The 25,359-nt window shown below is 44.7% G+C and overlaps 1 protein-coding gene across 4 annotated transcripts in view; it reads left to right on the forward strand.

Annotated features, from left to right (window-relative positions):
- Window positions 1–22,764, forward strand: part of BTK (Bruton tyrosine kinase) — a 37,835-nt gene extending 15,071 nt beyond the window's left edge. For all 4 annotated transcript variants that reach the window (XM_074277043.1, XM_074277041.1, XM_074277042.1 and 1 more), the window contains 17 exons: window positions 490–588; window positions 1,788–1,856; window positions 4,145–4,226; window positions 8,735–8,863; window positions 8,986–9,053; window positions 9,852–10,039; window positions 12,804–12,866; window positions 13,307–13,361; window positions 13,595–13,674; window positions 14,553–14,680; window positions 17,393–17,467; window positions 17,948–18,119; window positions 18,688–18,904; window positions 19,831–19,895; window positions 20,484–20,602; window positions 21,319–21,476; window positions 22,290–22,764. In XM_074277043.1, coding sequence (XP_074133144.1) covers window positions 490–588; window positions 1,788–1,856; window positions 4,145–4,226; window positions 8,735–8,863; window positions 8,986–9,053; window positions 9,852–10,039; window positions 12,804–12,866; window positions 13,307–13,361; window positions 13,595–13,674; window positions 14,553–14,680; window positions 17,393–17,467; window positions 17,948–18,119; window positions 18,688–18,904; window positions 19,831–19,895; window positions 20,484–20,602; window positions 21,319–21,476; window positions 22,290–22,361 — 1,839 coding nt within the window. In that variant the 3' untranslated portion in view covers window positions 22,362–22,764. The remainder of the gene's footprint in view (window positions 1–489; window positions 589–1,787; window positions 1,857–4,144; window positions 4,227–8,734; window positions 8,864–8,985; window positions 9,054–9,851; window positions 10,040–12,803; window positions 12,867–13,306; window positions 13,362–13,594; window positions 13,675–14,552; window positions 14,681–17,392; window positions 17,468–17,947; window positions 18,120–18,687; window positions 18,905–19,830; window positions 19,896–20,483; window positions 20,603–21,318; window positions 21,477–22,289) is intronic.
- Window positions 22,765–25,359: the final 2,595 nt, after the last annotated feature.

The raw sequence follows: 25,359 nt of genomic DNA on the forward strand, positions 1-25,359 counted from the left end.
TGAGTTTGCAAAACACTTTCCATCCATTTAGCTCACACCCAGTGAGCAAGGGTCTACAAGTATATTTGCCTTATTTTACAGAGGGGGAAACCAAAGCTTACAAACATGTCACATGTTGACTGGGTAGCAGAAGCAGTATATGAACCCTGTCTTCTGACTGCAGTTTCAGCAATTTAACCACTAGGCCAAACTATCTCTCACTAGGTTTCTCGTAAGTATTGTTGATGACACTAATGGCGAAGGCCAAGAGCTGGATTTGTGGCCTTCTGTCATCATGGGAGTGCCTAAGAACAAGGACTGGATTGCTTTTTGCTTTGGGCCTCCAGCATTTTCCATATGATTTTGCTTAATGAATGCTTTTTCATTCATGCATTCCTTCCCAGAATATAAGCACACAGAATGAAATTCAGATAATGAAACCCAATCATTTCTGTTGCTTAATCAGTGTCAGTAACCCCACCTCGCTCACTTCTTTGTTTTCTCTCTCAGAGACGTGGGAGCAAAAAGGGGTCGGTAGATGTGGAAAAGATCACCTGTGTTGAAACAGTGGTTCCTGAAAAAAATCCTCCCCCTGAGCGGCAGATCCCGGTAAGAACAGGTCACCTTTGCTATCTACCCACCTCTGTTGTTCAGATGAGCTGTAGTATTTTAGTCCAATCCTATCATTAAGCAGAGCCCACCTTCACCCCATGTACAATATGAGTACAATTAAAATAAGTTATGTTGTGATACTGCCACATCTGGGTGACATATCCTCCCACAATAGAGATGAATTCAATTCAATAAATGTTTTAGGATCTCTTTTGCTACAAGCTCTAAAGTTTCATAACATGGTTGTTATCTTTGTTCTCTAATACCAATGTCTTCATATTTAGATGGTGTAGCCCAGTGGTGTCAGGCTCAAAAAGGGGCCACTGAACAATAAGTAAGGATCTCTGTGGGCACTACCAGACTTACAGAAAACCACAAATTAACATTATCTGGGCCCTACTGTATGTTTATTTATCTTGTTATACATTTCCCAAAGACACTTCAATCTGCTACAGGCCCTTGTGGGGCTTGCTGTGGGTCTGTGAGTATGATTGACATCTCCGCTTTAGAGTATTTGAACGAGATCTGTGACTTGTTCAGTGGAGGGACCTCCTGGTGAGAGAACTCCCTCAATTTAACAGATTGACATCGGTTCAGAAACTTCTATTTTCCAAACCTTGCCCTCAGGCACTGAGGAGTGACGCTCACACAACCTTCCTGTATATCACATGGCTTTTTATAGTATTTCTGGTAGATGGAATATGATAGCAAATGGATCCTAAGGTCTAGGGCATTGTGGAGCTATACACAATTGAGGCCGGGACTGCCAGATATTCTACCCCACCTCCCTCCCTGTCTCCCAGAATTGAGGATCTCAAACCCATTTTCAGCATGGGGAGGTCTTGTTCTTCAGTGGGTGCCAGGAGATCCATTCCCCCAAGTGCCTCAGAGAATACACTCTTACATCTATCTACTAGAGACTGAATTTAAGGCCTAGTTCTTGGATCTCTGGGGGAGCCCATCCTCAGGTAGCTTGGCTGCAGCTCACCGTGTGGCCTTGTCTGTTCCCCTTTCATGCTTCTGAGTCTGAACACAGCAAAGAACCTGAGAAACTAACTGCCTGTGTGGAGTCCTGTGGGTTGGTGCCCCTGTGGCAAGGCTGCAGGCGGGGACCACTAACACCTGACTTTGCCTTTAAGTCAAAGCCTTGTACGACTGCCAACTGAGGGCCTGCCCTCTATCTCTTTTTTGTACAGAGAAAGGGAGAAGAGGCCAGTGAGATGGAGCAGATCTCCATCATCGAGAGATTCCCCTACCCCTTTCAGGTAAGTCCTCTTCCCCCTAGCTACACTGTGGCTGGCCTGAAAGGGATCTAAGTGGGCATCCTTTTACAGCTCCCCAGGGAGCAGAGATTGCAGGGGGACCCGAGATTCAGGGACCTGCCCAGGCTAAGGATCGTTGTCTGCACACTTTTATCCTTACTGATGGCAGCACCTTGAGTTTCTGCTTGGCAGGGAGGAAAAGGCTGAAGAGGAAGACAGCTTTTAATACAATCACTAACAGTGCTCCCTGGCTAATCACTGAGGTGACTGGAAATTTCAGTTCTTTTCAGAATCGCCTCTCTCTGTTGCTGGTTTGGTGAACTTAGGAGATGAGCAAGTGGACTAGGGCTGGGGGCTTAACATTCAAAGAGGGGGTGCCATTGGGTTTACCATTTAAGGCCCTTTTTCGGTGTTAGCCCTGGACTGGCAAGCACAGTGAGCACAGACCAAGCTGGACACGGTAAAAAGGCCCCAGGATGATTTGTTTTCGCGGACTTGGCTTTCCTTTGTTCTGTAAGCAGAAACACAGCAGCCTCTAAGGCCCTGAAAGGCAGAGAAGGAACCGGAAGTGCCCCCCCAGGAGGAGGGGGAGGGGGGCAGGCCAGGCAAGGAGGAAAGGGGGGCACCGGGAGGAGAGGGGGGAAGGGAGGGAGAAGGGGTGGGGCAAAGGGGGGCCAGGGAAGTTGAAGTGGGTGAGGGGAAGGGGGCGGGGAAGGCAGGCAAGGGGGAAGGGGGGCCTCTCAGTCATGGTTACAGGAGCACAGGAAAAGTCTGGTAACAAAGCCTGAATGAATTAAGGCCCCTTGTTCCCTTTCTTGAGCCTTTTTAAATGGGGTCTTTTTTCCTGCTGTCTTCTCCCCTCAAAGTGCTAATGGAGACAGGCAGTTTCAAGAATACAAAGGAACAGTGACCCTGAAATCATATTCCTGACTTCCAAATTCACCATGTGATGCTCCCGGGATCCCCCCAGTTTTATTCTTGGGCCATTTCTCCCACAGCCCCTGGGATCTGGGCTTTATGGGGGATAGAGCCTTAAGAAGTCTGCGGGGATCCATTTGACAACTGGTTTATCTTCCCAATTGTGATTTATTTTCATTGTAGTTGTCTTTCAGTCTTGTCCCACTCTTTGTGTCCCTATTTGGTGTTTTCTTGGCAGGGACCCTGGAGTGGTTGGCTATTTCCTTCTCCAGCTCGTTTTACAGATGAGGAAACTGAGGCAAGCAGGGTTAAGTGACTTGCCCAGATTCACATAGCTAAGAAGTGTCTGAGGCCAGATTTGCAATCACATCTTTCTGACTCTAGGCCCAGCACTCTATCCCTTCACTACCTAGCTGGCCCTTTACTCTCCTTTAAATTACAATATGTTTCTTGTCCTGATTACATTCATGCCACTTGGTGGGCATCAATAGGGAGGAATTACTTCAGGAATAAACATTTTCTACTGAGAGCCAAGGCTATGGATAGTTCCTTCTAATCATGATCTCCACTCACCTCCCCTGAGTTCAAGAGGTAAAAATCAGATTAAAAAAAGGGGTAGTGTGGGCAGTGCTGGGAAGGAGGGGCCCTGGATTTGAATTTTGACACCCCCACTTGGTGAACCTGGGCCAAACCCTTAACCTCTAGGGTTCTGTATTAGAGAGCATTTTCTTATCTCTAAATTGACAGAGGCCTAAGCTCCCTTCCAGCTCGAAATCCATGAGCCACGATTCCAAAACATTGGGGCCCAGGCTGGGGCGAATCCTACCATCACAAGGGTAAACATTATGGTCCCAAGCTATGCTGAAACTAAGCCATTTATGTGGAGGCCCTGCGATCATTTGGAAACCTAGAACAGAAATCTAGAATGGAACCTTCGAGAAAACACAGATTATTTCATTTGTATTCCCATGGCTGGCATAAGATCCTTAATAAATGCTTGTTGATCCATGGGCGCTTACTAGCTGTGTGATCCTGGGCAAATTATTTAGTCTCTCAGCCTCAGTTCCCTCCTCTGTAAAATGAGGATAATGATAGCATCTCCCTCTCAGGGTTATTATGGGGAATCAATCGATCTCACACAGAGTTGCAAAGGTCAAAGCTTTAAGTGTTGGCTATTGTTACTGAAAACTGTACACCTTACAAACCTAGAATCATGTAGAGAGAGTTCCGGCCATCTCCTGGCCTCCTGAGCTCATTCCATTGGCTGCAAACACTGGATCCCTCGAATTGTCCCCATGCCTAGGTCTTCCGTTGCCTGTCCTTGCTTCTTTGCTCTGAGGTCTCACCATTTTGTGGCTCTGATCCTTCCCTAGGTGGTGTATGATGAAGGCCCTCTCTATGTCTTCTCCCCAACCGAAGAACTGAGGAAGCGCTGGATTCACCAACTCAAAAATGGTGAGGCTCATTTGGAAAATCAACAAGGGATGTTTTCCTTTGAAAACAATACGCCTTAGGCCATTTGGAAACATCCTTATGAAAGCCTCCACATTGGTCACAATCGAGAGGTTCAAACCAGTCCCCTGGAAGACGATGCCAGGAATGAGCGAATAGGCAAAGCTGGCCCCACTCTCTCGGGGCCCCCACTCCACTCTGTCCCTCTGCTGACACTTCATGCTAACAGAGACTGCACCTTTGCCCTTTCTTGCCAGCAACTGCCACGGTCATGTGTTTGTTACTACTTCACATGGCAAGATCACAGCCCCTAGAGCTGTGAGAGCCCTTCAAGGTCACCTCATTTTAGAGAGAAGGAAATAGGCCCAGAGAGGGCAAGGAGCTAGTCCAAGAACACACAGGTGGCCCAGGTTAGAGTGAGGCTGGGAGCTCCCACCTTGCTGGATCTCTGCACTACAGAGGAAGAGGTGAGGGGGCTTCATCTCGGAAGTTCCTTGTACATTCCAGACTTTCCAAGGGTCTGGATTCACTCAGAGCCCTGAGTTTCTGCCTTTTGTCCCAATTTGACCCCGGGTGCAGCTTGGAAGAAACTTCCACAGGATGCTTGCGTGCACATATACTTGTGTATATATAGCTACGTGGCTGTTAGGGACTGAGAGATTAACAAGCTGAAGTGCCACCAGGAAAGGTTGCCTAGAGAGACAGGAAGGATGGCAGGCTGATAATCTATGGTTGGTTTATTGCATGACAGTCACTTGTCCTCATAACCATAACGATTCTCATGTGGTGACTTCTTGAACAACTCCAACTTTGCCCTCTTCTTGGGACACATTTGCCTGGTTCGCACTGCCCCCTGCCCAGCCCTAAAGCTCCAAATATATTGTTGTTCAGTCATGGCTGACTGTCTTTGACCCACAGACCCTACTGTTCATGGAGTTTTCTTGACAAAGATAGTGGATTGTGCTGCCATTTCTTTCTCGAGTAGATTAAGGTGAACAAGTTAAGGGTTTCACCCAGGGTCACAAAGTCAGTAAGTGTCTGAGGCTGGATTTGAACTCGGGCTTTTCTGACCACAGGCCTGAGCTCTAACCGCTGAGCCATCTAGTTGCTCCACGTATAGTTGGTGCCGATGGTCTAGAGGGCAGGGGCTCCATCTGGGAGGGGGAGGTCTGCAGAAGCACGCCCCATCACAACAGAAGTCTTTTTGTAGATTTATTGTTCTCTCCTCATTTGTGGACATTATGCCCCCACCCCCAAAAGCCTTCTCCTTGTGACAAATTAAAAAATCAACACGTCAATCTTTTCCAATCATACGTGCACGATTCCATAGCTGTAGCTCTTTACCTCAGAGGGGGCTCCTTTCTCTCCTCACTCCGGTCACCAGCATTACCCAGGGCTCAGCTTCTTTGTGCTCTCTTTCATTCCCATTGCTGTGTCATTTTTTATAACATTTCCCCGATTGCTGCTTTCACTCCATTTGTAGACATCTTTCCACATTTCTCTGAGTACTCCATTATCTATCATTTCTTAGGAGGTAATGGTATTCCATTACCTTTCTATATGGCAATTTGTTCAGCCATTTCCTAGTTGTGGGTATGCACTGACTATGCCCTCCTTAGGGGAATCTCTTGGTCAGAGGGTATGAACAATCGAATCACTTGAACCCCTTATTTGCAAAGTGATTTATCATATGATTGGGCCAAAGAATAGTTCTAAGTATGTGTTATTGTGTCTCTTTTCCCGCAGCCCCCTCCACCACTATTTCCATCCTTGCTGATCTGTTGAAGGTACAGCTTTCACAATATTCCAGTTAGAACCCCAGGCCTGATGTAGCCAGCACTCCCCCCTATAGTCCTATAGCTAATCCTACCCCTACCTCCTGCTCCCCCGATCCCTGTGACCCATGGGGAGACAAACATTTCTTTCCCTGCCACCTCTTCCTGTCCTCAAACCCCTCCCTCTTTTCAGTGGCTCTGCTTCTATATGTTAGCCTTTTCACTGAGCCCTCTGGAATACCCACTAGATTTTTGACACACTTCCCTCTATTTTCAGTCTCTTAGATTCTTTCTATCTTCTGGAGATAAAAGCAACTTGGCTTTCTCCCCTCCCTGGCCGTCCTCACCAATGTGGACCTTTCCTTTTCTCATTGCCCCTGACATGATGGGCCTTGCAGCCCACAGTGGGTCACTCTCAGATGTTCCCTTGGGTCCCCTTTATTCAGCAGTATCTTTGCTGAAACGCATACTCTCTAATGTCATCACCTAGTCCAAATCCTCATCCGGCTTTTCTAAGGTCTTCCAAAGTACTCTCTCTCCTTTCTTCCTGAGTGTACCATATGGTTCAGTCTTGCTCAGCATCCCAACCCCTGGAGAGCAGTTTACAGTCAGCAAGCGGTTTCACGAACTCATTCCCCCTAATGCTGATGTCCCTTCCAGTCTGGCTTCTGCTCCTCCTACTTTATCTAACAGCTCTCTCCAATGTCAACAAGGCCATCTTCATTGCTGAATCACATGGCCTTCTCTCGGCGTCCATTCCTTTGGCCTCTCCTTGCCCCAACATAAATTCTGATGAGTTTGGCGCTGCTGACTTCCAGCACCTCTTGGTGGCTGCCCCTTCATCTCTTTGGCTTCCGTGCCCCTGACCTTCTGGCTTCTCTTTGGGCCTGTTTGACTCTTTGCTAGTTCCTAGCCTTCTGAGCATGAGTATTTGTTCGGGCTCTATCCTGAACCCTCACCTTCCTGTGAGAGCAAGACTATGCTGACTGCAACAATGAAAATGAAAAAGTGAAGCTGAATCTTGGATAATTATAATGACCATTTGTCCATCTGTGCGAATGAGTCCCAAAGCACATCTTCTCTCCTGGTGTCTTTTTTTTTTCCTGAACTCTAACCCTCTGAACTTCCCATAGGGTATCTTAACCTGAATATCCTGACAGGAAATTCATTTTTTAAAAATTATATCTGGGGGCAGCTAGGTGGTTCACTGGATAGAGCACCAGTTCTAAAGTCAGGAGGACCTGAGTTCAAATCTAGCCTCAGATATTTAACACTTCCTAGCTGTGTGACCCTGGGCAACTCATTTAACCCTAATTGCCTCAGAGCAAAAAAAAACAACTTATGTCTGTACTTTGGATCATTTTGTCAATTTTCTCCTTTAGTTCATTTTTTGCCATATATTATTTTCTTTTAGCTTTCTTGGTTGTTTTGGAGGGTTATGTGAAGAGCATGGGTCCCTTAGAACCTTCACCTGTCCATGTTGACTGGAAAATATACCTCCCCAACCTGACTTTGGGAGATTTTTCTAATGGGGATGATGTTAGAGTTGTTGAAATGCCACAGATGACAAAAATAATTAAAAAATATATCTTCTGTAAAAATATGGCTTTCCCAAACCAAGATATCTGTCTTCTCAGAGAGACCACAGTATAAGTATAAGACAACTGTCTAGTTAATAAAGGGCAGAATACTAGTTTTTGAGATGTGCTGCAAGTGAGGCAAATTTCCTATCTTTGGTATTTTGGACACTCTCTTCACAGCTGTCGTAGACACTGTTTTAGAAAGCGTTGAAATCTTTCCCTAAGATTTTTCCTGTGGTTGCCATCTTTCCTCTACCATCGTATTTCTGTTATGCCTGTGAAACCTGTTCTTCTATGCAGAATGTGTTTATGTAGCAGAGTGAAAAATGTTAATAAAATGAATGTTGAACTGCAAAAAAAAAAAAATCTGCATATGGCTTTTGAGTGTTATCTCACTTGACCCTCTAAACTCTGAAATAGGCAGAGAAGATTCTAGCTGTCTTAAATTCTTAGTAGAGTTCTTAAAATTACACTAAGACTTTGGGAACTGCCTTTATTAAATTCAGAATGAGTTCAACTCACCTGAATGTTCCCAGCACAATGGGGGGAGGTATATATGCATTAGAGAGAGAGAATTATTCTCGTTTCCACCTATAGTAAGGCTGTACCTTTGAGCTCTCTGCTATTGAACCATGCAGCAGTTAAACAGTAATATAGAAATCAACTTCCACCATCCTTACTAAGGCAAATATCCTTTTAAGATCGAATGGGATTTTCCCCGTACGATAGCTGTCTTATGGCAAGTGCTTAACAAATGCTTCTTATGCTGCATTTAATGAACTGCTGGAGTAGGAATAAGAGTGAGAGAAATGGTTCTCTTCTGGAAAGTGCAAGCCAGACCAATTCTCACCTGCTTCACGGAATGATTGTAAGAGCAGCTCAAAAAAACTCCGGTCAAACACTGTTCCTGTGCTCTGTGGCAATATCTACTAGAATTCAGATGTTCGCTGAGAGGCTTTCCAGTACAAAGGTCTCCTGAAGACCAAAGTATACTCATCATCAGACCAGTGGAGAGAGTAAGAGGAGAGTTTGTTGAAGTTAAGCTAAATCCACTCAAAGGGGGGGAAATGTAAACCATGGGTCCTCCAATTGAAGAACTGCCCGGAGGGCTCCAGGCTGCAGAATGACCTCTTTCTCTCTTCTCCCCTCCCGACAGTGATCCGCTACAACAGTGACCTTGTGCAGAAATATCACCCTTGCTTCTGGATCGATGGGCAGTACCTTTGCTGCTCTCAGACAGCCAAAAATGCCATGGGTTGTCAAATCCTGGAGAATCGCAATGGAAGTGAGAAACCTGCCATTTCTTGCTTTGCTGTATCCTATCTGTTTTATTTCTGTGGCTGACCTACCCTTGCTGTTCCTAAGTTCTTCCCCAGAACACTTGCTCTCTCATCTCTTATTTTTCAGGCTTAAAACCGGGAAGCTCTCACCGGAAGACCAAAAAACCTCTTCCTCCAACCCCCGAGGAGGACCAGGTATAGACGGACCCTCAGTTTGGATGCTGGATGAATAGTAAAATAATATTTTGATTCTTGGGCCAAGTTAGAACCCTAAAGGTAGAGGACCAGAGAGGTACTGCTGTTTGGCAATCTTACTGGGCACTTTGAAGCCCAACAACTGGGAGCATTTCCAGTGCGAGGAAAAGGTATAAGGTGCTCCAACTGCCATTGGGGTGATGTCACACATTTAAAATCTGAGTAATTCCTATCATTTATCCATTAGTTTGTGGTAAATGAAGTGCATGCATGCCTTGTCTCCTTTGATTCTCCCAATAATATTTTGAGGGACAGTCAGGTGATAAGGTGGATAGAGCACCAGCCCTGGACTTGGGAAAATTCATCTTGGTGAGTTCAAATCCAGCCTCAGATACTTCCTAGCTGTGTGACCCTGGGACATTCACTTAACCCTATTTGCTTCAGTTTCCTCATTGGTAAAATGAGTTGGAGAAGGAAACAGCAGACCGCTGCAGTATCTCTGCCAGAAAAAGTCCAAATGGGGATGCGAAAAATCAGACACAATTGGAAAAGGACCAAACAACACCACCACAAAGAATACTGTGAGGGACATAGGCAGTTATCTCTGTTTTATGGAAATGCAAAGCAAATTGGCCCAAGTCAACCAAGACTTTGCAGAGCTGGGACTAAAAGCAAGGCTTCCTTGACCTCTAGTTGAGTGTCTGATTTGAGTGAGATAGGAAACAGTCCAGATAGGAAAGGAGAGGAGAGTGTTGCCCCTTCTAGATCCATTACCTATTGTGACTTCCTGTCCCACAGATTCAAAACAAACCACTACCCCCTGAGCCAAGAGGAGAGCCCAGCCCTCCAAATGAGCTCAAGAGGGTCGTTGCCCTTTACGACTATACGCCAATGAATGCAAATGACCTGCAGTTACAGAAGGGTGAAGAGTATCTTATCCTGGAGGAGAGCACCTTGCCCTGGTGGAGAGCTCGGGACAAAAATGGGTGAGACACCATCCCGGAACCATACATACCTGGGACCTGGCACAATCTGACAATGGAATCCTTCCTCCCTGTCATCATGGCTAGAAAGGGTTTACCCACCCAACACCAAACCTAGAGCCCCTGACCCAGGTTTCCACCAAGCATCAGCCAGGCAACCTAAGCCCTACTTGAAGTTTGGGGTGTTTTTTTAGGTTTATTTTGAATTGTGGTCTGAGCCTGCAATTTCATTGGCATTGGGAAATAAATACCATTGAGTTCCCTATGTCCTCTACCAGTGTGACTGTTCTGCAAACTGTCATCCTTGACAGTTGAGTCAAGTCAAGATAAGCCCACAAACATTTCGTAAAAGTACCTACTATGTGTCAGGCACTGTGCTAAGCTCTGGGAATACAAAGAAAGGCAAAAAGAGCCCTGATCTTAAGGAGTTCACATTCTTATGAGAGAGACAGCATGCAAACAACTTCGGACACACAAGATGGAGACAGGGTAAAGTGGAGGTGATCTCAGAGGAAAGGCACTAGCATTGAGGAGGACCTGGAATGAGCAGGACCATATAGCATTCAAAGGGGGACAATGAAGTAAGGAGTAAGAAACTGGAAAGAGGGCAAAGGGGGCTTTAAAAGCTAAACATTTGATCCTGGAGGTGACAGGGATCACCTCCAGTTTATTAAATAAGGGAGTGACATGGTCAGACCTGTAGCAATAACAGCAGACTATTGCAATAGCCCAGGCATGAAGTGATAAGGGCCTGTACCAGGGTGGGGGCGGTGGCAGAGGAGGGAAGGGTCATATGTGGGAGATGTGGTAAAGATAGAGTCATGGCTTGGAAGCTGATTGGATGTGGGGGAAGGGGAAAAGACAGAGTAAGAGAGTGAGGAGTTGAGGAACATACCAAGATCGTAAGTCTGGGTGACCAGGATGATGGTGATACTCTTAACAGTAACAGGAAAGTTAAGTAGAGGGGAGGGATCGTGGAAAAAGATCACGGGTTCAGTGTAAACATGTTGACGTCTATAGCAGAACAAGTTGGAAATGTTTAATAGACAATTGCAGATGCTAGGTTGGAGCTCAGCAGAGAGGGGAGGATGGTGAATAAGGAGCTCTGACAGTCATCTGCATAGAGATGATCATTGAATCAATGGAAACGGGAGTGAGATAGCAGAGAGGGAGAAGGGAATTCAGACGAAAGCCTTGGGGGATGCTTCATGGTTAGTGGGCATTATCTAAGGAAATAGAACAACTAAGTGGCACTGCAGTAGATAGAGCTTTGAGCCTTGAGTCAGGAGGACCTGAGTTCAAATTAGGCCTCAGATATTTACTAGCTGTATGACCCTGGGCAAGTCACTATACCCCAGTTGCCTCAATTTCCTGATTTCTAAAATAACATGGAGAAGGAAATGGCAAACCATTCTAGCATCTCTGCCAAGAAAACCCCAAGTGAAATCACAAAGACATGCCTGAAACGATCCTCCAACAACAATGACACCTACGTGAAGATTCAACAAAGGAGAAAATGAGGAGGGATCAGATAGGTAGAAGAACCAAGAAAGAAATATGTCATTAAAAAAAACTAGACAGGAGTGGATAGCAAGGGGAAAAAGTGATCACCAGTGTCAAAAGCTGCAGAAAAATCAAAAAGGATGAAGATTGAGAAAAGGTCATTAGATTTGTCAATGAAGTGATCCCCGCTAACTGTGGAGAGAGCAGTTTCAGTAGAAAAATGAAGTTAGAAGACACACTATAGAGGGTTTAGAAGAGAGTAACGAGAAAGGAAGTGAAGACCTTGAGTGTAGATGGCCTTCTCAAGGAGTTTAGCCACAAAAAAGGAGAAGAAATATAGCCAGGTGAATAGTACTGTTTTTTAAATATAGATCATATAGAGCTCATTGCTAGGTTTCCCAAAATACAGGTTGCAGAGTCCCTAGCTCCTATCCAAGTACTCAAAGTAATAAATGGTTATAGATTTGGCTTTATTTGAATTCATAGAAAATGCAGATGACTCAGAAAGGCTTAGAGGACTCTAGGAACAGACACAGAAAATACATAAAGCACTCAAGTAAGCCCTAAACTTATCCACATAAGCATGCAGAGAACCTGTGATCGTTCAGAAGCTCTCTTTGAGAGGCAACAACATTTTAAGACTGACGGCAGTTACACAGGTAGTCACCTACACTGTCTGAATCACTAAAATAACAGGGGTAGGGGAAGGGGTAGTACTAGAGGGGACATAGTCCAGATTACTTGCTTTTCTATGCTGTGTCACCTTCAACTCTCCTTCAGTCTTGGGGGGCCATGTTGGTGATCCTTGTTTACAAACTCTCATTTCTCCTAGAAAGTCTGCTCCTTGAACTCAGGGTTCCTCATGAGGGAACTCCCAGGTCTGGCGCTACCTAAGAAATCTCCCTCTGGCCACAAGGCTAAATCCCGAGGTCATGCTGCCTAGGAAATTGAAATTCCCTCTAGGTGGAGAAGATCGCACACAAGCTTCCTGCTCACCTTCAAAATACTTATTTGACGAAGCACCCATTTTCTCTGATCAGGGGAAAAGCCCAAAAGATGAGAGCATAGGAAAGATGCTTATTCCCTCTTTTGATGCTCTTCTTCAGAGCCAAACAAACAAGCCTCCAACATAATCCCAAACACATAGAGCCTAGCCCATCTACCAGTAAGGATGTTCAGCTCCTGAAGCCAGGGCCACACGTTTGGCTCTCTTCCTCCCTGCAGAGATGGCTCAGGGTGACTCACGTCTCTGTCTACTTTGCAGCCGGGAAGGTTACATTCCTAACAACTATGTCACCGAGGCAGAAGACTCCATTGAGATGTATGAGTGAGTATGCACGGGGCCTTTAGCTGTGGTATTTCACAAGGAAGAGGATATCTCCCTTGCTTTCAATGTGCATTTTAAAATTTCTTATGAGTTGGCAACTATAGCTCACTGCCACAAGAACAGGGGTCCACCACAGGACATGAAACTTTTGGAAGGCTGCCAAGTCACGATTGGATTTTTTTCTCCTTTCCTTCCTGGCCACAGGAGTGGGTTGTTCCCGAGTCCTTCCTTTTCTGATTGCTCTTCTTCTGTGTCTCTTTGATCCCAGTTAGGTTTGAGAAAGGGGTGGATGATATCTTCTATGTACCTCAAAAGCACTCAGTAGCATTTTCTGTGTTGAATGTATGAGTGACAGCCAGATAAACACAGATGGGCCTGTGATGGCTGTGATACTTCTTCCTGGATTCAGACCTAGACACTGGGGTTGCTTCCTATTTCAGGTGGTATTCCAAACATATGACTCGGAGTCAAGCAGAACAACTGCTAAAGCAAGAGGTGAGTGCACTCTAGTGTCTGAATCCCGGAACTCCAAGCAGCATCCTAAGCCATAGACCGTACGTCACTTCCAAACCGAAGGAGATGAAGTTGCTATCATGTAATGCTTAACTTTACTTCTACTCAAGTAGTTGCTATGACAACTGGCAAAAGGGAACTGAAGGTCAGGATGGATGTAGGTGGGAACTGTTCCTGTTCCTCAGTCATCCTGGCTTTTTTTCTCTTCATTCCAGGGTAAAGAAGGTGGTTTCATTGTCAGAGATTCCAGCAAAGCAGGAAAATATACTGTGTCTGTGTTTACTAAATCAGCTGGGTAAGTGACAAGTCCGGAGAATTAGTTGGTCAACAAGCATTTATTAAGGATTTAAGATATGCCAGGCACTGTGCTAAGTTCTGGGGATATAAAGATCTGAGAAGCATCTGCATATGATGATTGATAATTGAGCCCATGGGACTTGATAAGATCAAGTGAGATAATATGGAGTGAAAAAGATCAGGAGGCCAAGGACAAAGCCTTGGTGGGGGGCACCACTAGTTGGTAAGCCTGACCTAGAGGGAAATTCAATAAAGGAGACAGAGAAGGAATGATCAAAGAGGAAGGAGGAGAACCAGGAGGGATTGGCCACGACCAGAAAACCTAGAGAGGAGAGTATTAAGAAGAAGAGAGTGTCAATCACCAGTGTCAAAAGCTCTAGGGAATCAAGAAGGATGAGGACTGAGAAGAGGCCACTGGATTTGGCAACAAAGAGATCAGTGGTGGCTGGAGAGAAGTTTTGGTGAAATGAGACAGCTTTCTTAAAGAGTTTAGCTGAGAAGGAGAAGTGAAATCTAAAATGATGGCTAGCCTCCAGTGCAGATTTTTTGAGGATCAAAAAGATGTGGGCCTGTTTGTAGGTTTGCGGGGAAGGTGCCTGAAGACAGAGAGATGTGGGATAAGATATGTGGGAAAGGGGGAGCGACACAGGATGAAATCAACTAGAGAAGATGGGTTAGAATAGGATCAAGAGGGTTTGCCTTGGCGAGAAGAAAGGCTACCTCATCTTGAGAGACAGGGCTGGCCCTCACAACACTTGCATTCTGATCATCCCATCGGGCCACTTTTTCTCTTTTCTCTTCTCCACTTCACTGATTTGGAGTCTGTAGCTCCTCTCTTTGTCTCCCAAGTTCCTGACTATGTGTTCATTTCTCCAGGGACCCTCAAGGGGTGATCCGCCATTATGTCGTGTGCTCCACTCCTCAGAGCCAATATTATCTGGCCGAGAGGCACCTCTTCAGCACTATTCCCGAACTCATCCATTACCATCAGCACAACTCTGCTGGTGAGTACCAGAGTCTACATAAGAAAGGGTAGTTAAACAGGCAGTTTTTCTTTTCTTTTCTTTTTAAATCAGTACTTTTATTGTGATCTTAACAGACATAATCGAAAACGTTTCAGTATACAGAAGAGAAAAAGAAAGTTTCATATAAAAAACTGAATCTTTGTGGCAAATTATTTCAAGAGTCCTGTGTAAGAAATTGCACCCAAGTTGTTCTTTGAAAAAAGAGAGGGATCATAAAGGACAATTATAAAGGGCCAATGCAGTCCAGACATGATAGTCAGATGGGCACAGGCAAGGGGCAGAAGATTGAATACTATTTGTGGGGAGCAGTTGGCAGGCTGGTTTACTTAGAATGAAGAGTTCATGGAGGGTGTAAAATGAAATAAGATGAGAAAGGTAGGCAGAAGCCATATTGTGGAGGACTTTAAAAATTTCAGGTGGAAGATTTTGTGGTTTATCTAGGGAGAAATTGAAGACTTTTAAATTGGGAAGAGCCACAGAAAAGGATAGATTTTAGAAATATCAATTTGGTGTCCATAAGGGTAGGCGTTAGTATCTTAACTATTTTGTTTCTACTACCTATCAACAGGGGGATGTGGAGGATAGGACTAGGGAGCAAGTCGCTTAACTTCAGAGGGAGACACAGAGAAAAAAGTAGGGTTTGGTGGGGCAAGTAGTCTGAGATAGTAAAAAGAACACTGCACTCTAATCCCAGCCTCTGCTCTTTGACAACTCTGTTACTTTGAATAAATGATTTTACCTCTGAGGGCCTCAATTTTTGTCATTTGCAAGGTGATTGCACTAGATGACTTCTTTGGCTCCTTTCTTTGAGCTCTGAATATTTGATGCTACCTATGTTGTTGTCCACAAAAGTTCTAGCATAATGGCTCAATGGGAGAACAGGTAGTTTTTCGATGAAAAAAAAAAAAAAACAAAGCAAAACTATTTGTAATCATATGAAAAAAGGCTCCAAATCATTATTGATTAGAAAAATGCAAATTAAAACAAGTTTGGGATATCATCTTACATCTATCAGATTGACTCAAAAGATAGATGCCTTTCAATGAGGGAATGGCTAAAGAAGTTGAGGTATATGATTGTGATGGAATACCACTGTGATATAAGAAATGATGAGCTGATTGATTTTAGAAAAATATAGAAAGACTTAGACCTATGAAGGAAGATGGGATACATCTCCAGAGAAAGAACTGACAAAATGAATATGTATAGCATGGTCTTACATACATGTATATGTTTGTATATGTTATATCTAGGTATGCATATATATTTATATATTCATGTTGAATTGTATCCTTCTCTAGGGCAGGCTGGTGAGAGAGGGAGAAAAAAAGAAATAAAAAGTACACAGCAGAGAACAAAAGAAAACTTGGAAGGGAGCACAGAAATGCTGGATAGCTTGCAAACAATGTGTAGTATTTATAACGTAGGTTTTCAAAAAAATATAAACAGTTTGAAATGGAGACTTATCATTTTATACTGAATCCTCTAAGTTCTGCTGTGTACATGAACATGTTCTTTTTTTTCTTTTCTCATTCTGTATTTAAGCTTAAAATTAATAATTTTTTAAAAGAAAAAGAATACACTGACACACCATAACAAAACTGGGGGTCTGTGGAATCCAAGTCTGTGAACTAGGATGGGGAAAGAAATGAATTCTTGATTTTCACTAGCCTCCCATGAGATTTACCATATCTTTCAATTATGAATAAAGACAACAAGCATGATTATGAGCAGGATTCCCAAGTTTCACCAGCCTACCAGAGGGGAAGCCACACACAGAGAAGTCTAAGAACTCCCCTGCCATAAATTGTCTCATTTGAGCCACACAATAATTCTATGAGAGGGGTACCGGAATAGGAATAATTCTACTCAGTTTACAGAAGAGAAAAACTAAGGCTCAGAGAGGTTAACTGGGATATGCCCATAGTATCAGAAACAGAAGGCTCCAGGTCATTCCCTTTACCCATAATGCCAATGTAAGTCCTCCATGTAAGCCATCACCCTTCCCCTCATGGAGCTGGTAGTCTAAAAGGAAATAAGAAAACAGTGTGTAAGGATGTGCTAGCTTGTGTGGTCTGGGCTCTAAGTGCAGGAAAAGTTTGCAGAAGGAGAAATCAATCATTTGGAGTTAAAGCCTGATTAATAGCTAGAATAATGGCTAACATTTATAGAGCTACTATGTGCCATGCAGTGTGCTAAGCACTTTATAAATCGTACTTCATTTGTTCTTCACAATCCTGGGGAGGAGGTGCTGTAATTATCCTCATTTTACAGATGCGAAAACTGAGGCAAATAAAGACTAAGTGACTTACCTGTGGCCACACAGCTAGTAAATGTCTGAAGCTAGATTTTATCTTCTTGATCCCAGGCCCACCTCACTGTCTAAGGATGTCAGCTGGGTTTGAACTCTAGGAACATATTACTAATAAAGACCATCTTTTCTCTCTTCCATGAAAATACCCTTTTGAGAGGAGGAAGAGGGAGAAGCTGGTGGGGATGGAGGGGGGCCGGCACAGAGACCTGACAATCAATCCCGTGATGCTACAGGAAATATGGGATTATAGAGGCCAATTGGAACAAGGCAGCTCTGTGTTTAAGCCTTCAGCTTCTCCTGACCAATTATGGCCAGCTGGGCACTGGCAGAATGATATAATGAGTTAGGCAGATGGAACCCACTGTCGTGTATTTCAGGACTCATCTCCAGACTCAAGTATCCAGTTTCTCAACAAAACAAGAACGCTCCCTCCACGGCGGGGCTGGGCTATGGTAACTACTACTTCTTTCTCGACCTGAATCTAGTGCCTTCCCTCCCCCACCCCATCCTCACCTTCCACCTCTCAGTCACTGCAGGAGTGAGCAGGAAAGGGGTCAAGCCTGAGTTTCCCCATAGTGAGCCTTGGTGCAACACCTGCTTCCAGGAGAACCGAACGGGCTTGTAGCTTTCTTTCTATGATTCCCTTAGACTTTGGTCTCCACTAAGAGGAATAAGGGCTGCAGAAATAAAGGCTTCTAAGGCTCAAAAGGCCCTTGAAGGGGTCATCTATACTATCTCTTTCCTTTTAGGCAGTGCTATTTCCAAAGTTTTAAGATCTCAGAACCCCAGGGGAGGAACCCCAGAACAGTCCTATGAGGAAAGATGCACTGATGCTCCTGAGCTCATATCCCATTCTTCCCCTGAGAAAAGTCCCTCCCCTACAGTATGATTCCTATCCCATGGAATTACATAGAGACTGCTATTTGTTATAGGGTCATGGGAGATTGATCCAAGGGACCTGACATTCTTGAAGGAGCTGGGGACTGGACAGTTTGGGGTGGTGAAGTATGGGAAATGGAGAGGCCAATATGACGTGGCCATCAAGATGATCAGAGAAGGCTCCATGTCAGAGGATGAGTTCATTGAGGAGGCCAAAGTCATGATGTGAGTTACTACCCAAACTCTCCATCCAACCTTTGGTGTCTATATCAGCAGGCACCCTACACTGCGATGTGAGTGTGCCGTACATTGTGTGAAACTTCCGAGGTCTGGACCAGAACCTGGGGTCACACTGTGACAAGCGGGAGGCTCAGTCTCTAGTTAACTATTCCTTGAGAATGGTGTTGATCTTGGGGGCATCCTACCTCCAGCAGCATTAAGAACACTAATTAAATTAAATGACGCTGCCATAGCCCATCTTGTTTCCAATGTCCCTTCTGTGGCTTGCTCGCAGTGAAGTAAAGCCAGTTCTCCCGAGCAGGTAGTTTCCGTGACCATCCTGTGTTGGATTTGCTCCTCTGCTCTATTAAGTCTCCACTTAGTGCCAGTTTTGAAGTATCGAAACACAGCCAGGAGCTGGAAGGAAGAGGGATGGAGAAAGGCAATATAGTCACCAGGGTCACTTGTTCTGGTGCTGCTTCTTGACCCCTTCATTAGACCTTGTCTTTCCCAGCCTTTCCTTGACTGCTCTGTGGAGCAACAGGGGAGGCTGGATCTATTACCTATCCTGTAGGAACCTGTCACATGAGAAACTGGTCCAGTTATATGGGGTCTGCACCAAGCAGCGTCCCATCTTCATCATCACTGAGTACATGGCCAATGGCTGCCTTCTGAACTACCTGAGGGAAATGAGGCACCGCGTCCAGACCCAACAGTTGCTGGAGATGTGCAGGGACGTCTGTGAGGCTATGGACTACCTGGAATCTAAGCAGTTCCTTCACCGAGATCTAGTAGGACCTTGGGGGATCGTATGCCTGCAAAGGAGGCAGGGTGGGGGAGATTATGGGGAGAGCCTCACAGTTAAGCCTACACGGAGCAGCACAGATTCATGGCAACCTCTGCCTGGCATTATAATTGGGGAAGAACACTAGGGTAAGCCCCCTGATGTACAGATGGGATGGGACAGGTGAAAGGGTTCCAGAGAGCTAGAAGAAATACTGGGGCCTATGCTAAGAGCAGATGGCTGCTATCAAAGGGGGACAGAATACAGGTGGCAGAAGATACCCCAGGGAGAGATTTAGGGGATGGAAATCAGCTTGGTTATCCTGTGTCATTTTCTCAGTTTCGCTCTGAGTGTGAATACTGTTCATTTGCCTTGGCCTCAGTGGCAACAGGTCAGCTGTATTTTCATATTCTCAGTGTCTGGGAAAGCATGAAGACTCAGGAGTCCCGCCAACTGGTGTAGGTGCCCCTCCATCTAGGGATGCCTCTGCTTGGCCCTACCCAGACCAACTCTCAAGTTGCCTTAAGCCCGCAAACTGGCCCCCATTGAGTTCTAGTTTCACATCTCCCTAGAAGAATGGATTCCATAATAACTGCATATGTGAAGGAAATCCAACTACATTTATATTCGCAAGGATTTCATTCATTATCTCCATATTCAGGTGTTTCCGTGATGTAGAATCAGAGCTAGGCTCATAATCAACAAACATTTTTTAAATCCCTACTGTGTGTCAAGCACTGTGCTAAATACTGGGGATGTGAAAAAAGTTAAAAAACAATCCCATTGGATTTAGAGAGGCTTCTCACGTAGAAGAAACAAAACACGTCAACAACAAATGAACAAACACTTCTGAAGTGCTCCCAAGGATTCCACTGGGAGATTCCAGTGCATTTGCAAGGAAATATGGCCTCATTGCTACCTCTTCCTCCACAGGCTGCTCGAAACTGTTTGGTCAATGACCAAGGGGTTGTCAAAGTATCTGACTTCGGTCTCTCCAGGTCAGTGTGCCTCCTCATTCTCTTTCCCTTTTCTTCGCCTTGAAAAATAAAAATGTTCTATGGCTTTTTCATCTTCTCTCCATCTTGCTGCTCAGTCTGGTATTTCTTAGTGGCTTCCTGCTCTTCCCTCTGTGTTACCATAAGCATTTTTTTCCCTCCTTGCCCATGTCTCTGTGTCTTCTCTACCTCAATTCTTTCATTATCTTCTCTTCCCCTCATACCTTTGCTATGTTTACTGCTTACCTTCTTCTTAGTCACTCTGGTAATCTTCACCACCAACTAGAGAAGGTAGTCCTGGGGATCCCCCCACGGTGTGGCGTTTAAGCCAAGCCAGAACACATTATCAGCTATGGAAAGAAAGAAGAAAACAGACTGCTATGCACAGTATTGTCCAGTGACCGGGCCTCAGTTTCTGTCCTGCTTTGAATAGAACCTGAATATCTTTTGCTTAATTTATGCCAGAAGAAACTGGCTGGACAACATGAGACACGTGGCTGACCCTACACTTGTCTTGGTTTTTTGCCTCTGTCTAGAGGTCTAGACAGATCCCAAGATGAGCGTCAACAATTTGACCTAAATCTCTCGTAGATATGTCTTGGATGATGAATATACCAGCTCGGCGGGATCCAAATTTCCAGTTCGGTGGTCTCCACCCGAAGTCCTCATGTATAGCAAGTTCAGTAGCAAATCTGACATCTGGGCTTTTGGTGAGTAGACAAGGTAGTTTAGAGGAATAAGTGGGAAAAGTTCAGACACCACAGTTGCCATTTCCAAAGTACTTTAAGGGCTCCAAAGGTCTTTCCCTGGAAATAAGGTAAGTATTATGGGTATTATGAGCTCCATTTTACAAGTGAGGAAACTGGAGTTGAGAGACTAGTTTGTCCATGGACACACAACTGGTAAGTGTCAGAGGAAAGATTCAAATACAGGTTTCTCCTCCATTATATCAACCCCACTATACTACATCACAATGGAAGGTACCACCTATTTTGTGCTATATTCCAAGGGGCTGGTGTCTCTGGTATCTAGAATTATATTAAGGGGCTTGAAGAGCACACAATTGTATCAAGTATGGTATCATCTTCAGAGACCAGAGAATAAGTGTATGTATATATAATGTTGCTCAGTAATTTCAGTCATGGCTGATTTGGTGACCCCATTTGGGGATTTCTTGGCAAAGATACCGGAGGGGTTTGCCATCTCCTTTTCCAGCTCATTTTACAGAGGAGCAAACTAAGACAAGCAGGGTGAAGGAATTTGCCCAGGGTCATATAGCTAGTCAGTATCTGAGGCCACATTTGAACTCAGGAAGTTGAATCTTTCTCCAGTCTTGGTGCTCTATCTACTGGGTCACCTAGCTGCCCATATGTGTGTATGTGTATATATAGTTAATTTTGGTTTTCTTTTCTTTTTTGCCTCATAGGGGTTTTGATGTGGGAGATTTACTCTCTGGGGAAAATGCCGTATGAGAGATTTAGTAACAGTGAAACAGCAGAACACATTGCTAAAGGCCTCCGGCTCTATCGGCCTCAGCTAGCTTCAGAACGAGTGTATGCCATCATGTACAGCTGCTGGCATGAGGTGAGCCTTCTTCCCCTATAAGCACAAACAGTCTTTCCGGGCCATTGATGAGGTAGCCATCTCCTACTTTCCAAGACAGAAGGCCTGGCCACATACTGCCTGCTGCACAGATCCCCTTTTCCCCCTTAGTAATTCCCAGAGAACCTAGGGCTACCTCAAGGTTTCTGGGATGGGTTGAAATGCCATACAAGTTACTGGCAGGCAGCCAAATACCCACAAGAAGGCCTGGATCACTTCTCATCTCATTTGTAGAAAGCAGTCCAAAGTGCAATGCTTATTCCTGTCTGTGACCCTAAATGAAGGCACCAGGACCCTAAGATGAAAACAAACCATTTTCAAATTACCTCATTCTTAAAAAAAAAAAAAAAAAACCCAACAACATTGTTTAGTTCAAACAGGCAAACAGGGAACCTTCACACTTCTCATTAAGTCCTAAACTACTCCCTTCTAAAGGTACCTTCATAACCACTTTCCAGCCCTTGGCAACCTCAATTAAGGTCTTGGGGTAGGTTTAGGCCCTCCTGCCTTTGGCACTTCACCTTTCTCCAGGAGAACATTGGCACAGAAATGTTGAATTCTGGGGGATTGAGGGTGGGTGGGTCTGGAGTCTGAACAGAGTTTCCATGCCACTATCCTTTCCCTTGACCAGATGGCATGGGGCACAAGAAAGGCAGGTTATGTGGCACAGGAGGGGACTTGGTGCTTGCACACTGCTCTGACGCACTTCCATAGAACACAAAGAAAACTGTTTTCTGGCCGGGAGGTCCATGATTTCTGCCCCCTCCCAACAATCTTCTTTCTCTTTGAATCCAGAAGGCAGATGAACGCCCCACTTTCAGATTTCTTCTGAGCAACATTCTGGATGTTATGGATGAAGAATCCTGAGCCGTTCAGCCCACCTCTCTGGTCCTTCCGTCTCTACTCCTCACTCCATTTGCTTTTCTCTGAAGAAATTCAAGGCTTCCAGTGCCTGGCTGGGAAGGGGAAGGGAAGGGGAGGGCGAGAGGACAGGAAGGGGATGGGAGCAGGGAAGAAAGCCTTTACACTCCTCCTGCACTCCTTAACTGTGGCACTGTACACCTGAGAATGGCTCACACCTTTGATCCCCAGGGACTTTCTCTGGCCTGAGCAAAAGCTGAGGAATAGCAGCTTCATTCTTCCGAATATGCTGTTGCTCCAGGAGAGAAAAATTCCTACTAGCAGTTAAGAACAAATTGTAACAGATGTATGTGTGTGTGTGTGTGGATGTGTGTGCATACGAGCAAATAAACCCTTTGGGTGGCCTCCATGTGCCTGTGATAAGAGGTACTTATAACAACAGGCCTGGTTAGGGGACTGTTTTTGACAAAAGTGCTTCAGAAAAAAAATCCCCAAGGTCTCCATTATCTTTTATCATTACACAGCCTCCCTTTAGATGTCACTGCCTTCACAAAAGCAAGGTTTTATCTGTGTCAGGCTCAATTTCATTCAATCCAACAAGTATTATTTGAATTCACACTACTGGGGTGTGCAAAGCACCAGGCTAATAGATAAAACAGGCTCTGGAGTTAGGAAGGCTCATCTTCCTCACTTCAAATCTGGCCTCAGACAGGTACCTACTTACTAGCTTCGTGACTCTGGGAAAGTCACTTCACCCTGCTTGCCTCAGTTTCCTCATCTCTAAAGTGAGCAGGAGAAGAAAATGGTAAAACCACTCCAGTATCGCTGCCAAGAAAACCCCAAATGAGGACACAGAGAAGCAGACAGGACTGAACAACAATGGGAGAAAAACAAACCGGGGCTAGCTTAAGGAGTTTAAGTTCTACTGGGAGAAAGTGAGTTGACACAAAGTAATTTGGTCCAAACCTGTGATTTCCATTGGTGGAGGGAACTGGTTTGTCAGCTCAATCCACTGATAGAGTTCACTAAGTGTTTCCAAGTTTTGGCTTAGAGAGAGGCCTGGGCCACTAAAAGTGAATATTAAGTAATGGCGAGCCCATGCTCCTGCTGCAAGTAAGGATAAACTGCAAGATTTCCAAGCCAGTGCTTCCTCACTCCAAGGTCAGTCCCCTAGCAGCCACACTATACATATCATACACTGCTTCCCATATGTAAGTGGATACCCAACAAATACAAAACAGCCCCATCTACTTTGAAACAGTCCTAGTGGTCAGATCTATCTCTGCACAACTAAAAGCTAATATGCCTAGTTTCAGTCTAATTTAACAAACATTCATTAAGGCCCTACTCTTTACCAAGCATTTTGCTAAGTGCTGGTGGTAGGAGAGAAAAAATTTAAAAAGCCCCTGCCCTCTGGCGGCTTACATTCTACAGAGCTCAGCACCCCAGAAAATGTCTACTATGCTTCTCAGCCTCTCTCTTGATCCCTTGACAAGCCCAGGCTGACCTGATTCATTCAACAAGCAGGCCCAAAGGCTGGTTGAGAGCCAGATTGTCCCCAGAGGTTGAGTCCCATAGAGCTGAACAATCCAAGCTCAGCACATGTATCCCCCTCACTGGATTACTGTGAGCAAGCTGCTTTTTCAGCCTTAATATGAATGTCGTGTGATCAGGGAATTAAGACTTAAAAGTTCCTAGAATGTGGGTCCTCAGAGATTACAGGGAATAAGGGAGGAGAGAAATGGATAATTTCCATTTCATCAACCATTCAGAGCTAAAAGGACCTTAGAGGCCAATGAAACTAATCTTTTCATTATACAAATGTGGAAACTGAGACACAGAGAAACTAAGGAAATTGTCCAGGCTCAGTCAGCCAGTATACCAGCATGTATTTATGTGGTGGGCACTGTGCTAAGCAGAGGGAATACAGAGAGGCAAAACCACATTGCAGACTCAGCTTTCAAGGATAGCCCATTCTAATGGAGGACAAAACATATCACTGACTATGTACGTGTAAGATATATGCAGGACAAATAGAAAGTCACAATTCATAAGTATCTGAGGCAGGATTTGAAATCATATCTTTATAACTTCAAGTTTAAGGTCCTCTCCACTAAACCATGAAGCCTCTTAGCCATCTTTTTATCCCCTGTGACTCCTCATCAACATCTGATTTTCAGCGAAGGCTTCTGAAAAACAGAGAATATTTCTCAGTGTAGGATAAGCCCAATGTATATCAGCACTGGGATGTGACAACCTGGTAATGTGATTGATCTTGCACTTGACTGAGATACATGAGGGGCACCCTGAGAAAACCAGATCCAGGCTGTGTGTCCACTTCCTTTGCGCTCACTCTTTTCTGAAGTCCCTCCAGTCTGGCTTCTGACCTCATAATTCCACTGAAAGTGTTCTCTCCAAAATGTCCAATGATCTCTTGATTGCCAAATATAATTCATGCTTCTCTACCTAGCTGGCTAACAACATTTTTTTCAGTCTCCTTTGCTGAATCTTCATCTAATGCCAAAATTCTGTCTGTCCTGGTCCCTCTTCTGTTCTCTTTACTCTTTCACTTGGTAATCTCGCCAGCTCCGAGGGAAAAAAAATTAATCATCTCTATAAAAATGATGCTCAGATCTATTTACTTTCCATCCTCCTCCAGTCGCACATCACCTACTGCATTTTGGACACCTTACACTCAATATGTCCAAAACAAAACTCACCTTCCCTCCCAAATCCTCCCCTCTTCCCAGCATCTCTATTATTGTCTCTGGGCCTTTGCACTAGCTATTCCCTAAGCCTAGAATGCTTTTCCTTCTCACCTGTGCCTCCTGGCATCTTCCAAGTCTCAGCTCAAATCTCACAAAAGTGATTTTTTTTGTCAAAATGATCATATTTACAAAAACTGAACAAAAGCAAAAAAAATGTCCTCCCCTTCTTAAAGAGGTCTTTTTTTTTAGGACAAATCACTGCTATGCCTTCCCTCTGAGATGATCTCCCATTTATA

Source organism: Sminthopsis crassicaudata, chromosome X (assembly GCF_048593235.1).
Source record: "Sminthopsis crassicaudata isolate SCR6 chromosome X, ASM4859323v1, whole genome shotgun sequence".
Taxonomy (NCBI): domain Eukaryota; kingdom Metazoa; phylum Chordata; class Mammalia; order Dasyuromorphia; family Dasyuridae; genus Sminthopsis; species Sminthopsis crassicaudata.